The sequence below is a fragment of the Penicillium roqueforti genome, assembly GCF_015533775.1.
Source record: "Penicillium roqueforti strain LCP96 04111 chromosome Unknown scaffold_04, whole genome shotgun sequence".
In the NCBI taxonomy this organism is placed as follows: domain Eukaryota; kingdom Fungi; phylum Ascomycota; class Eurotiomycetes; order Eurotiales; family Aspergillaceae; genus Penicillium; species Penicillium roqueforti.
Window position 1 is genome coordinate 371239 of NW_024067568.1, and position 13904 is coordinate 385142.

The window sequence follows — 13904 nt, forward strand, 5'->3', positions numbered from 1 at the left end:
CTGCAGTCATTGATCTGGGAAATGAGTGAAAGAAAGAGATTTGGCTAAATTCTATGCGATTACACATTGACGAAAAAATAACCCAAGTCCGTAACCGCTAGCGTACTAATGCATTTCCCGCAATAACACAGAATGAAGGATAAGGTGATCTTTACTCATATGGGTAGAGATATGTCTGCCTGTTTGATCTAGCTAAAGATCATGGATGAAAGAAGACAGGGAATTGAATAAAAGGAAGAAATGAAATGCGAGAGCCTAGGGCCTGGGCTTATTTTCGACTGCAAAGAAAGGGGTATCGTATCAAGTATTCAAAGTCCCAACGTCGATATAATCATCATCTCCGTCGTTGATAACGGTTGCGTTCATCAGCCCAGTCATTTGGCCTTCATCTTCATCCAGTTCTTCGTCGTCATCGTACATCGTGGCTTCGGCTTCTTCTTGATATTGTGGTTCACTTTGGTTCAGGTAATCCCGGAGTCGATTGACACCATCACCGCTGAACACACAGAAGACGTCCCGTTGTTGTTGCGTGAACTCTGGGGGGGCTTCTCGGCAGAATGCAGTGAGGTTTTCTCGCAAGAACTCTTGGACGCCGGTCAAACTCAAATGGGTCAGGCGTGGGCAGCTATTCAGCAAAGCGTGAATACCCTAAGCCGTAATGTCAGTATTGCATATCGTGTACATCAGGACCTTCGATCAAGACTTACCTTCATTCTCAACTGAACGCAATAACTTAGATGAACACGCTCTAAACTACTGACAGAAGGATGATGGCCCATCTTGGGCCGTGCCAACGCTAAAATACTCTGATCAGTGATAGCCTGACATTTGACGAGCCCGATTCTTCGGAGCTTCGGCAAGGTTGCCAATTGCTGCACACTAAGGTCTGTGAGGAGGTTACAGCAGGCCAGGTCGATGTATCGAATGCGGTTGCAAGACTTGACCAGGTTTATCACGGCCGAGTCGGAGATGTTTGAACAGTGGCCCAGGTGCACATAGTGAAGGTTCTTTCCTAGCCTGCAGATAGCCATCACAGATCGATCTGTGATAAATCGGCATTTGGCCAGTACGAGATTCCGCAAACGAGGAGCTGCACGCACGATCCGCTCAACCGAGTCATCCCTGACATTCTCGCAAGCGGTGAGATCGAGGATGCGAAGACTGTCAAAGGTCATTTGCGGAGGTAGCGACATGAACGCACTGTCGTCGATTTCGGTGCATTGTGCAAGCCGCAGTTCTCGGAGATACCGGAGTGTTGTGAGCAACGGGGTCACTGATAAGCTAGTGACAAGTTTGCAATCATGCAAGTCAATTTCCAGTATAGACGGGCAGTTCTCGGCAAAGGACTGAATTGCCCGATCTGATACATTAGAAACCCCGTTGAGTTTCAACTATTACAATTAGCGTTTGCAGTCCAACAAGATCCCACATATAATCATACCCTTTTGATTTGACGACACTTTTGCGATACAACAAGCAAAGCGTCGTCGGTGACTTTTGAACATCCCGTGATGTTCAGGCCTTGCAGACGGGGACAGTCTCTGGAAACCGTGGCGAGCGTGTGGTCTGTAAGGTGTCGCAATTCTGAAACATCCAGCGCCTGCAAATGTCGGTTCCCTTCCACCAAGTCCGACACACCCTTATCCGTCAAGTTCTTGCAGCTTGTCAACGTCAGCCGCTCAATGCGCTTGCACTGATTGAAAGAGACGATAGTTCCATCGCTAACATCATCGGACAGAGCAGACAGATTCAGTCTCTTGATAAGGTCTGCGTAGTTGAAAAGACTGTCCGGTTTTCCCAACGACGTAGTTACGCTTCTCACATTGCTCCAGGTGTTACAAGTCGGTCGGTGCCACAGTATCCCTACAGAGTTTGCAGCCCATCCGCGACACACCAGCATGGAATTGAGCATATCTAAGGGCGCAACCAATTTCGAGAAAATCGCGATCAGAATCTCGGGTGGGAGGCGACCGATCGGCGGCAGTGGCTGGGATGTTTCACTTGACAAACGAGAATCGCGGAAATTGGCGACACCGATGGAGGATTGCGAGTCGTTGGCCTGGGCCATGAAGAAATCGGTGTCATCATCGGCGACACGTTCGGGTGACGTCGATCCAGACGTTTCGGAAGGGGCTGCACTCGAGCACCGACCGTCTTCTCGTAGTCGATGCATCTTAGTCGGCGTAGATTCGCTTTTTGAGGTTCGCTTCAATATGTTTTTTGGGTGTCGGTAAGGTTGAAATCTCATAACTCAGGGAACTTTGCATGGACAGTGCATGTGAGACTGGAACTGGCAAGTCCGGTCCACAGATGCAGCCAGTCTTTGTTCAGTCAACGGTCCTAAGACTTTGTTTTGTCTGAAGACTGGTAGATGAATGTAATTTTCGGGAAATATCTGCAGTAAGGTGGGTGCACGAGGGATGTAAGCGTGGTTTCGCGGCGCGTATTTGGATGGCAAGGGGAGGTGGACAAGTGCAGATCGTTCAGAATAAAGTTGAGGCAAGCTAGATCATGGCCCCATGCACCCCTTGGGTAAGATGCAAATGCGTAACCAGGAAAATCAATGCAAGTAAATGTGAAGGGATAAAAGCGGCGATGGAGGGGGGATGAGGCAATGGGGCCGGGTTTCACAGTGCTGTGGAGTCAGTGCCAAGCACTGCTTATCGCTCGATAAGATGGGAGATGGGGTCTGAAGTTAGTATAGCCAGCCCTTTTGGTTATGGAACTTGCATGTAGACTCTTTATAAGGATTCGAATGGCTTATTGAACCAGTTAATATTAGAAGTATTCAAGGTCGCTTGATGTGACCCCGTGCTTGATCTACGATCGGTTTACTCAATGCGGGAATACCGGACATCTGACCTCATTAGGATGTAGAGGAAGCCCTACTTTCTTTCAGAACTTTTCCGACATGTATTCAAAGTGATCTAATAATCTACTTATAAATATATCCATCTCAGTAGTAATCTTCGTCTAAGCTTCTCTCGCACCCTTCACCCAGTCACGCAAGACGTTCTTCCGGATTTTGCCAGTACTGGTCTTAGGTAGTTCAGGGACCACTTCCACTTCTCGAGGAATCATGAACTTGCTGATTCCGCTACTATTTCGAGCCCATTCAATCAACTCTGAGCCTTTCATGTGCTTGCCTTCCTTTACTGTAACAAAGGCTTTAGGTCGTTCGCCCCAGTGGGAGTCAGGAACAGAAACAACCCCAGCCTCCAAAATGTCAGGATGCATGACTAGCATAGACTCAAGTGCAACGGAGGAGATGTTTTCGCCGCCTACGCATTGTTAGCAATCTAGTTTCATGGCAGTTGTCCGCTCGCCACACATACCACTAATGATGATATCCTTCGCACGATCGAGGATCTGAATTGCACCATCGGGATGCCAGACAGCCAAGTCTCCGGAGTGCAAAACACCTCCTGCGAATAATTTCCGAGTTGCCTCGGAGTCCTTGTAGTACCCTCGGGCACAGATATTTCCAACAAAAACAATCTCGCCAATTTCCTTGCCATCCTTGCGAACATCAATGATGGTCCCTTCGGGCACTTCGGTCTTAATGACCCGGCCTGGAAGGCTTGTAATGAAGCCGTGGCCTTGGCGGGCCATCTTCTGGTATTTCTCCTTAAGAGCAAGCTCGTTCCATTCTGGCAAATGGTAGCCCTTGGTGATTGGGCCGTATGTCTCCGTCATTCCATAAACATGTACCGGATGTAAGTTAAGGTCGGTCATTTGTTCGAAGAGAAGAGGTGTAGGTGGGCTTGCTGCCACCGTGACGTGGACAGGCTCGGGCAGTTTCTCTGCTTCTTTCGCGTTGCAAAGCAAAGTGTTCACAGTCGGTGCAGCATTGAAATGGGTGATACGCTCCTCTTTCAGCAACCTCCAGATTTCAGGGTAGTCTATCTTGCGTAGGCAATAATGGGTTCCTCGAACGGCCGTCACCGCCCATGGGAACGTCCAGCCTATATGTATAAATAAAATGTTAGTTATTTAGATCCATTTCGTTACTCAAATGAAGATGATCCACGAACCCATAGCATGAAACATGGGTAGCGTCCATAGATAACGGGCACGTCCATCGTGGTAGTTCAGACCAGTTTCAATGATGTTTGCCATTGTACCCAGATAACAGCCTCGATGAGTGAACTCAACACCCTTGGGACGGGCTGTAGTCCCACTAGTATACGCCAACGCAATTGTCGAATCTTCATCGGCAGCTTGACTCTCGAGTCCTTCCCAGCCATGAGAACCTGTATCGATATCGTGCCTGAGGCCTTCCAAAACAGCTTCATCGAAGGGACCTGTCAGCTCACCCTCTGTTACATCGGTGTCGGTATCGATGATAATATGGATGTGAGGGTATTGGGATCGATAATGCTCTAGAAGTGGAACAAATTCCTCGTCCACGATGATCACTTCCGCATCACCATGATCAAATATATAAGCAATGTCTTCTTGTTTCAGACGATAGTTGACAGCTATAAATGTGTTAGTTTGATTGATCTCTCTCCCCAAAAGCTAACAACTAGCTTACCGATGTTAACAGCGCCGGCTGCGGCAATTCCGAAAATCGACTCAAGGAATGCGGGAGTATTCGGGCACAGTATCCCCACTCTCTTGAATCCATGTTTCTTGAGGTAGTATGCCATACCCCTTGCTCGGTCTGCAGCCTCGCCATAGCTCCTGCGAAGGATCTTATTGTTGGCGGTTACATGGTAGATCGCCTCAGCCTGTGCAACTCTTTGTTAGATTGAAGTACTACCTATGTACCATCTGAAAAGTGCTTACATTAGGTTCAATGGCAGCAGCCCGAGGAAGAAAGAAAGTCGGAGATAGCGTGTGGGTATTCACACGGTGTTCAATCGGGGGCGTTGAACCTGTGAAATGGCCAAGCAGGCCAGACAGGCGAGACTTTGAGCCAGACATACTACACCGTGAGTGTAGATTTATGGAAAAGGGGTTGTTAAACAGAAGAGCTATGTGTGATATCGACGAATGAAGAGGTAATGATTGGAATTATACGGGGAACATCGTAGAGTCGGGAAATGAAATACCCCAGGAATTCCCCAAGTTGGGGAAAATGCGGGGATACCGCTCTAACCTAGGCTATGCGCGGGGTTATTCGGGTATCAGCGGCTTGGAAATGGTTTGATCTACGTTGTACCCTCGGCTTCAATGAATTACATATTATGGATTGGTCTGTCGGTTGTGGTTGTGTGGTGACAAGACCGGCGGTACGGATCCGGAGGGAATCATCCTTAATTTTGGGTGGATTACGTTAATTCATCTTACTCAGGTATCACTGGTCAGTTAGATAATGGATATATTTAGGACATGCGGGGATACACGTAGGGAAGAGGTGTGCATGCTATACTATGAATGGTATAAAAAGTGGTACGTTACAGGCTATGAAGTATATATATAAAAAAAGGATAGGTCAAAGTATTTTTTGATCATAAGAATCATGTTGAACTCTTGAAAATTGTTTCTTTGGATTAAACCGCCACGGCGCGAGTCAACGGCCAGCTATTTTGAACCTTTAATCCCAATCGACTCCGTTTTTTTCGACTTTTGAAAACTTCGAAGACCCCAGTCCCCGAGCCGTCATGTCCGTCACAGACAGTGGTATTCATGAGTTAGGGAACTGGGCTGCAGAACAAGGTCGGCCGGCTTGCCGTTCGAATTCGCTGAAAGAAAACCGTCCGCGATTCCATCCCAGAACCATCGCTCGACACAACAACCAGCCGCGCTAAAGGTATCTAGTAGCCATACTGAGCAAGCTGGGTCTTGGTCTTGCTGTCCACATTCGCACCCTGCTCGGCCTTGGCAAGGACACGACGAGCGGCCTTCTTGCGCTCGTAGTAAGCCTTGCTCTTGACCTTTCGGCGCTCCTCGAGTCTGTAGAAATGTTAGAATTTGTCGCTTGACATAAATCACCTTCAATTGATAAATCTGAGATTGTACATACCTGGAAACAACATCCTGGTACTTCCAGCCAACCTCGTGGCTGAGACGGCCAACGGTGCAGTACTTGCGGCCGGGACGGAGACGCAGGACACGGAGGGCCTGGGGAACAACGACACGCTTCTTCTTGTCGTAAGGAGGGGGAACACCCTCGAAGACCTTAAGGCGCTCCAGAGCGGCGGCACCACGGGCGGTCTTGTGGGGCATCATACCGCGGATGGCCTTGTAGAGGATACGGGAAGGAGCGCGGAAGTGGAAGGGACCACCACGGGTGGGGTTGAAACGAGTCATCTTGCGAAGGTAGGCGTGGTACTTGACTGTAGGGCGGAATTTCGAGTCAGCTCTCTGATATCCAACTTGCAGTACATTTCCTCTGAAAGTAGGCCCAAAACTGCCATCCAAAAACTGCCAGTAGTTTCGATATGCGGGTGTTTTCCGTCGTGTCTTCCCTCCACACTGATTCACACAGTCCCCAAATCACATAGAACGCAAAGGAAATATTCGAGAAGGGGTTGAACGTACGCTTCGCGCGGAAGAACTCGCCGGAGATGTTGAGGGCCTCACATCTCACGACGACGATCTTCTGACCGTTGAGCAGCTGCTTGGCGACAGTGCTGGCCAGACGACCGAGGAGGTGTCCTTTGCCGTCGATGACGACCTATTTCCAAACAATTCAAGTCAGCGATAGATTCGATATGCACACTTTGCAGGCGAGAGTGGCGGCACTCAAGTCGTTGGGTATAAACGTACCACTGATTCAAAGGAGGACATCCTGGTGATCTTATGTCCCGTGGGATGGATGTTGTCGGCGGTTGTTGTCGTGGGTGTCAAGTCGACGCACACAACGAAGTCGGATGGCTCGATGAGAATGGGCTAAGCGAGGGTCCGCTCACTTTGTGTTAATGGCGAGGGTCGCAGCCCTAAGCCTGACCAATCATAGACCGTAAAGGTCACGTGGTTTGTCTCTCCTGGGTCCGCTCGGCATCGTATTACGTAATACTTTTATTTCTCACTGTGCGCCATCATGGTGCTCTTTTCTTTGTGCCGTTAGGGCATTGGCTTAGGGCTGATATACCCTGTTCTTGAAGGTTGCTGTAGATCAAATGATAATCTTCAAGTTGTAAGGGGGGTTGGAGGCTTTGGTATAATTCCAATATTCGGTGAGATTGTTCACGTTATACTAATAGACAACCCGTGGACTATCAATCATCTTTGCCTTCCACGTAAACCTGTCTGTGAAGTAGTATGTCTTATCGTCTTCTCAATTGTCCGATCTAATGATCTAGCCAACTTCAGGTGGGAACGTTGGGTCCGATGACTAAGATATCCATGAACTCGTCCACGGACAGATCTCGGCCATTGTTTTTCTTTTCCCCGAAAGATCTTTCTTCTCACAGAAATAACCAAGGCCAACGAGACTTCCACTGGGCCTCATGTTACACTAATCTTATTCGCTTACGATTCCATCCCACACTCCAACTTGATTTTACGATCTGAGGCAAGGGTTCTTTCTATACTCGGGTCATGCGACAAAAGACGCGTTTTGTCTGTGTCTCTGACACACACGGATATACGCCGTCCGAAGCGGGCTTCAAGCTACCAGCAGGGGATGTCCTGATTCATGCCGGCGACTTGACAAACAATGGAAGCCTGAAAGAACTCCGCAAGACAATAGATTGGATCAGCAAGGCCGACTTTGAAATCAAAATCATAGTTGGTGGTCAGTCATTTAACTTGTTGTACTGGATATAACCCGGCCCTTAATGGCAGTCATATCCTCGCTGCTCGCCAAATTGCGTCATTCATTAGCAGGGAAAGGTCGATTCAGAGCCCCTAACATTTTGACCAGGCAACCACGATGTCACCTTGGACCCGGAATTCTACAGAGAACATGGAAAAAGATTCCATGGCCAGCACCTCGAAGATTCACAACACTGCCTCAAACTCATCACGGAGTCGCCTTCGGTCACTCTACTTCGCCATGAGCCCGCTCTGATTCGTTTAACGCGAGCAGGCGGACCAAACACGGTCTTCAAAATCTTTGGGTCCCCATACTCCCAATCCCAAGGAAATTGGGCATTCGGATACGAATCAAGGAATGCTGCTGCGCTGTGGGGTCAGATGCCAATCGATGCGGATATCGTCGTCACGCATACGCCACCACGATCTCACTGCGACCAAAAGCCGAATGGAATGTTCGTAGGGTGTGTTGCGCTTCGTAGTGCATTAAGCCTCATCAGGCCGCACTTAGCTGTTTGTGGCCATGTACATGAAGGACGAGGATACGAACGAGTTCGCTGGCGAGGCAAGCTTACTAACACAGGGACAGAGAGAGAGACAGAGACAGAAACACAGCTAGAATCTGATTCAGTTGACCAAGTCACTCGGGGAATTCTGCCACCCATGGGCAGCAACAAACAAAGCCTAGTTGATTTGACTGGCAAACGGGATCAACGAATAGACAACGAGGGGTTTTCGTATCCCGGGCAAAGACAGCATGATCTAGCAGAGACTCAACCCGTGTCATCAGCATCACCAGGGTCAGAGTCATCTGCTAGTATTCTTGAAATGGCAGGTCCACGGAACTCGCCGAGCGCTCATCCGTCCCTGGGTACGGGTAGCCATGGCCCCAGTAAACGTGGTTTCGATTACGGCTTGCAAACACTAAGAAAGGAGACCTGCATTGTCAACGCCGCTGTCGTGTCCACTAGCTGGCCGCACCAGGGAGGCAAACGGTTCAATTCGCCGATTGTAGTCGATCTTGAACTTCCCGTGTGGCAGGGAGACCACGCGGTCGCGAATAGGTGAATTGTTTTTCCATAGAATGAAGCAAATTTCGGAAATTACAATTCAGTCGGCCCCATCGATCGTAACGGCAATCTTCCCTTTGCTTTGGCCGTGCATGGTGGCTTGACGCCATTCTCCCTGATACATACAGCAACCTTGTGGGCTTTGGCCCTATTGACACCGGTAGTCGGACGCCTTGATGCATCATGGTTTTAACATTGGTCGGCTAGTGACTTGATGCACGATGCTAACTGACTAGTGCTGTCAGATTGTCTCCGCTTACATCATTTATTAATTTACGCGCATTAGCCTCGGTCAAAGCAACTCGAGGATAATCTATACTACGTACTCTATACCGTAGGGATACCTGTAACATATTCTAATATTCGCTAATTTGATAGAAATAAGAAAAGAAGAAATCACCGCAATTCGCTCTCCTCTCTAACTACACAAACACCAGACTTGCCTATGTTGTAGGTACCCCTCTTGTCTCGTGTATACCCCGCATGCAATGGACAAACACATCTGACCGATCGCAATAACATCGAGCCATATGCACCTGTGATATCACAACTCGAGTTCTTGATTAACACCGTAAGTTCCCAGGTAGTACGATATACACAAGTCACCTGCAACAGAGATCTCCTCAAACTCAAAACTTCCAGAAACCACAGCGCTTCGAAACGACTTCTTAGTGGCCAACTCCCGGGCCGATCAATAGCTCGACCCGCCCTCTCCTTGATACCCGATGTGACCATGCGCGGCCGATCATGTATTATCAATCACCGGAGGTTGCCTAAGTGGGAGTCTGTGTTTGTGACCGGTTCTTCAGCAGGGATTTGGGACTGGGACAGCGCTCACACTCCACCCTCGTGGGAAACACATGCTTCTCGCAAGGGCTGCTGTTTAGGCTGGCGCATTCTTTTCCAGAAGGCGTTGAATGGCTGGACGGAGAGGCCTGGCCATATTTTTATTCTGTACCCCCTACGCACCATGTAATAGCCGAGAGTATTATTGCATGAGAAGGTAGTACTAGACATCATTATTGCAGGCGACTTGCATTGCATCTGCATTTTCCTGTTTCCCGGGTACAAGCCTCCAACCGTTTCGAGCCAATGGTGTATAAAGTGCATTTTAGTACGTAGTTTGCATATCTCGTACGTTGTATGTTGTATGGCTCCGACTGTTCGGTGCGATTATCCTGACGAAACTACAAACACACCATTAATCCACTGCCAACGCCCAATCGTGGACTCACCGACTTCGGTCCTAGTGGGGTTGCGTGACTGTCAGGGAGGGGTATCTGTAGATCACGGTTTAAGCGTATAAGGTTACTACCCTGTGTTTCAGAGGGAGGCATTGTGTGACCTCGCGAGCACAACTGATGGGATCGGAGGATTATGGGTTCGGCTGGTGCAGTCCGGTTGGAAAGAGTGAGAGTCCGTGGTCTAGTCCTGGGGATCGACCAACCCCAGACCGAGGCAAGGTATGCTACAATCACTATCACACAGGAAACTGTCAAATGACAGAGTCAGGCAGATAAGAATAGGAGATACGGAGTATACAGGTACAATATTGAGGCGGAAATTTGAGGCGGAAATTTGAATGGTGGGTCCTTAGGACACCTTAATACTAAATAGAAAGGTACAACATACATGGCATTCTTAGCAAAATGAAGACTATTTAGGCAATATAGTCATAGTAATATGGCGTAACTACCGAGTACGGAATATAGAGTAGTAAGATAATGACATGGTGGTAATGCTGACACGGTGTTCGGTATTTGCATTTCCAACTTTGTCACGATCCGGGCTGGCACATCAGCTCCGTTCAGGCTGTCAGCACCGGTCTGGAAAATGAATGCGCTGCAAAAACCGCAGTCCCGGGTCTAGATGATTTGGAACCAATGGATGGGCCGGACCGTCCGAGACAGGGGAGTACGACGTAGTTTCATCGAGTGTACTGTAATTGTCTCATAGTCTAGAAAGTCAGAGTAATGGTTGGAAGATAGGGCCCGAGGTCTCGGGTGGGGGTTCAACGACACGTTGTCTAGTTAGTCAATGGGCCCGTTGCGGGACAAGTGCCAGCTGTGCCAGCTGTACCAGCTGTTTTAGCTTAGGGGAGATTATTGAGATTATTGGGTGCGAATGCCTGAAGAGTCCGTTACTGATGTAAGATCTAGAGATCCCCGGTAATACCGAGGGCTGCATTCTGATATAAGGTGAGAATCAAATATATACCACATACAGCATACATAGTTATATGAAACAATATCTCACTATATATAGAAACAGGCACATTCTTCAGCGATGGAACGCTTCGGGAAGGTGGGCATTACAAGTCAGGCACTGATTTCGTTACTTATATCTATGGAGTACAGATACAACAGTCACCACCCAATCACACGTTTCAGGTTAAACAAGAGAGTTAGATATGACTGGCTGAGGTCGACAGGCTCAAGACAAGGCGGAAAAAGTTTAAACAGAACCAACTCAAGCCGGATAAAGCGAAAGCAGTGAGGCGACCGAAGCTAAACTGGCTAAAAACCCGCAGGCACTAGTTGGACGAAAGTCGGGGATATGCAGGAGAGACTGAATCGAGAAGAAGAAGGGATTAGCGGCATGACGAGTTCCAAGAGAAGGCAGACCCGATTCCTATGGAATCGAGGGATCATGTCCCTCGTGTTATGTACTTCATCGCCCCACGCAGCAAGCCAAGGTGCTGGTGAGGCGTTGATTGGTAGGAATGCGAGCAAATCGGACGAAGTGCTCAGACCAAGTGAATGTCAGTGGGGAAGAGAATGATTTTTTTGTGATTAGATGATTATTCTGACGAGTAGAGGGAATTAGGATATTAGGTTGGGCATCCTTGTCTCTGAACCTCTTTTCGATGTCTATGTGATTCTTTATACCGCGATATTACATCTCGAAATACCGACCTTCTCTTTGTGGCGCAGTCACTTTCGCCCCTGGCATATATCGGTTGGCTGGGAGCGAGAACGGACGGCAACACTGCGGATTTTCATTGTCCAATTTGTATGGCAAATCGCCCATCCTTTTCACAATTCTCTTCAATTCCTCCTGCATTGCAAATCATATCCAGTCCATTCTGGATCGGTGTGGAATTTTTGCTACGTCAACGTCAGGTTGTTGACATTCCATATCGCCCACCGCCTCTTTTCTCCCCCTCTCCCCTCACCTTTTTATCTCCTCTCATCCCATTCAATCTAAGGCATTGAAAGCATACCTTGCCCACAATGTCCTCACCCCCAGATATAGACCCATATGCCGTGCTTGGTGTCGCCAAGGAAGCCACCATCCCTGAAATCAGGGCCGCTCACCGAAAGCGGGTTCTCAAGTGCCATCCGGACAAGATCCAAGATGAGTCGCAGCGCATTGCTGCCCAAGATGAATTCCAGAAAGTCCAGCAAGCCTACGAACTACTCTCGGACGATGTCCGACGCACTAAACATGACCAGAAGGTCAAGATAGCCGAGCTGAAGCGGGAACTGTTGGAACGCAGACGAGCAGACCTGATGCACAACTCCTCGCGGGGAGGTGGATCCGCCAATCGCGAATTCCGCAATGGTCACGTCGTGGAGGAGAGGGCCCCAATGGAATGCTTCTTCGAGGAGGCAATGCGATTCACGGACGATCCACGACCCATGTCTCGCAAATTTGAAGAGTTCGGCGTGCGCCCAAAGACGAAGCCGACAGAAGAGAAGAAGAGGACTCGAACACCGATCAACATGTTTCACCAAGCGAAAGAAATGCGGGAGACGGTCAAAGCGACACATTCCGACCGTGCGAAGATGCGCGATCAGGAGCGACGACGACAGACCGAGGCAAAGAAGCATGGCATCTTTGAAGCCTTTGCAGGATCGGACGAGGAGACGTCTGATTCTAGCGCTCCCCATTACGTTCACACGAGACGTACTTCAACAACGCGCCGTGAACGCGAATCGCGACCTCGACCATCGGACTCCTCTCGTCGTCGTGGACGCCACTACGACGAGGATGGCAATGTCTCCGATCACTTGCAATCCAAGATCGATAGTCAGTACTATACTGCGGAGGACTACATCGCAAGCAAAGCCCGGGGTTCAAAGTCCCCACGACAGTACCATGGTCACGACCCGGCGGAACCAGAGTCTGCTTCGCGACCCGCGGGACGGTCCACCCGCACCCGCCGTCATTCTTCGTCGCGCGAGAATTCCTACGAGCATTTGGATTCGCCACGAAACTACGATGGCAAGCCACCCAAGATGCAACACTCCGCGACTTCCCCGGGGATCAAGACGTCTCTCCGTCCTGCGTTCCTCAACACTCGGTCCGCAACCACCTCTGGCTTCACCCGCGCAAAGCGGGACAGTCGCGACTCCACACTATACGAAATGGCCCACGAGCCACTGCCATCGCGGGGTTCCAAAGTGCGCGATCGCAACGACTCGGGCTATTCCAGTCCCACTACTCCCGAAATGCTCCCGAGAGGCGTTTCCCCCAAGACCTCCACCCGCTACAAGATCGTCAAGGAACCAGACCACGTCGTCGTAGAACCGAAATCATCAAAGTACCGCTCAGCAGCGAGATCCCCCGACCGGGATCGTGTACCCCCTACCCGACAGGTGCCCAAGCGAAGCAGTACCTACCAGAACTACACTTCGGAAACCTCGCCTCGGCTTGAGACTCGGTCTTCGCGGCCTGCTTCTCGTCCCCATGCGGACGTCGAATACATTTCTCGCCCGAAAGAGAAGGACATCAAGTACTCCCGGACATACAGTCAAGATGATGTCAGTTACTCGCCGAGACGCGCCCCTTACTACGACGAGGAATATCGTCCTCCTGCCGTGGGGAGACATCAGTCTGCCTATTAATTCAACCATACGACCCATGAAACATGGACACATACGACAAATCACAGCTACAATATGCTTTACATTTTATTTTTAAACTTTTATCTATTATTTCAATCTTATCAGCAAGTCGCGGCGTTTCCAATTCTCCGCTTTTCGCATGTGTCAGCTGTTCCACCGAACATTTGGGAGTACTTAGATTTCCATTCGGGCTGGTCTGGCTGTCCCCGCGCAGTCGGAGCAAGAGGGCAGGACCGGGGTATATCTTTGTCACTGCCCTTGGCGCATTAGGGCGGGC

General features: G+C 49.4%; 5 protein-coding genes across 5 annotated transcripts; 2 read left to right on the top strand and 3 right to left on the bottom strand.

The window, feature by feature from the left end:
- Window positions 1-300: 300 nt before the first annotated feature.
- Window positions 301-2173, bottom strand: LCP9604111_2976 (putative ubiquitin ligase complex F-box protein GRR1; the record flags this gene model as incomplete). The annotated part of the gene is made up of 3 exons (XM_039070512.1): window positions 301-648; window positions 708-1391; window positions 1442-2173. The coding sequence occupies 3 exons, from the start codon at window positions 2171-2173 to the stop codon at window positions 301-303; spliced, it is 1764 nt and encodes a 587-aa protein (XP_038930931.1).
- Window positions 2174-2973: 800 nt separating this feature from the next.
- On the bottom strand, window positions 2974-4929 carry LCP9604111_2977 (putative AMP-binding domain protein; the record flags this gene model as incomplete). The annotated part of the gene is made up of 5 exons (XM_039070513.1): window positions 2974-3281; window positions 3336-3965; window positions 4035-4481; window positions 4538-4733; window positions 4792-4929. The coding sequence occupies 5 exons, from the start codon at window positions 4927-4929 to the stop codon at window positions 2974-2976; spliced, it is 1719 nt and encodes a 572-aa protein (XP_038930932.1).
- An 833-nt stretch (window positions 4930-5762) lies between these two features.
- LCP9604111_2978 (60S ribosomal protein uL13) lies at window positions 5763-6738 on the bottom strand (the record flags this gene model as incomplete). The annotated part of the gene is made up of 4 exons (XM_039070514.1): window positions 5763-5901; window positions 5972-6284; window positions 6490-6625; window positions 6718-6738. 4 exons carry the CDS (start codon window positions 6736-6738, stop codon window positions 5763-5765), a joined length of 609 nt encoding a protein of 202 aa, XP_038930933.1.
- Window positions 6739-7491: 753 nt separating this feature from the next.
- On the top strand, window positions 7492-8775 carry LCP9604111_2979 (metallophosphatase domain-containing protein; the record flags this gene model as incomplete). Its single annotated transcript, XM_039070515.1, has 2 exons — window positions 7492-7687; window positions 7817-8775. 2 exons carry the CDS (start codon window positions 7492-7494, stop codon window positions 8773-8775), a joined length of 1155 nt encoding a protein of 384 aa, XP_038930934.1.
- Window positions 8776-12010: 3235 nt separating this feature from the next.
- Window positions 12011-13627, top strand: LCP9604111_2980 (J domain-containing protein; the record flags this gene model as incomplete). Its single annotated transcript, XM_039070517.1, has 1 exon — window positions 12011-13627. One exon carries the CDS (start codon window positions 12011-12013, stop codon window positions 13625-13627), a length of 1617 nt encoding a protein of 538 aa, XP_038930935.1.
- Between the last annotated feature and the right edge of the window lie 277 nt (window positions 13628-13904).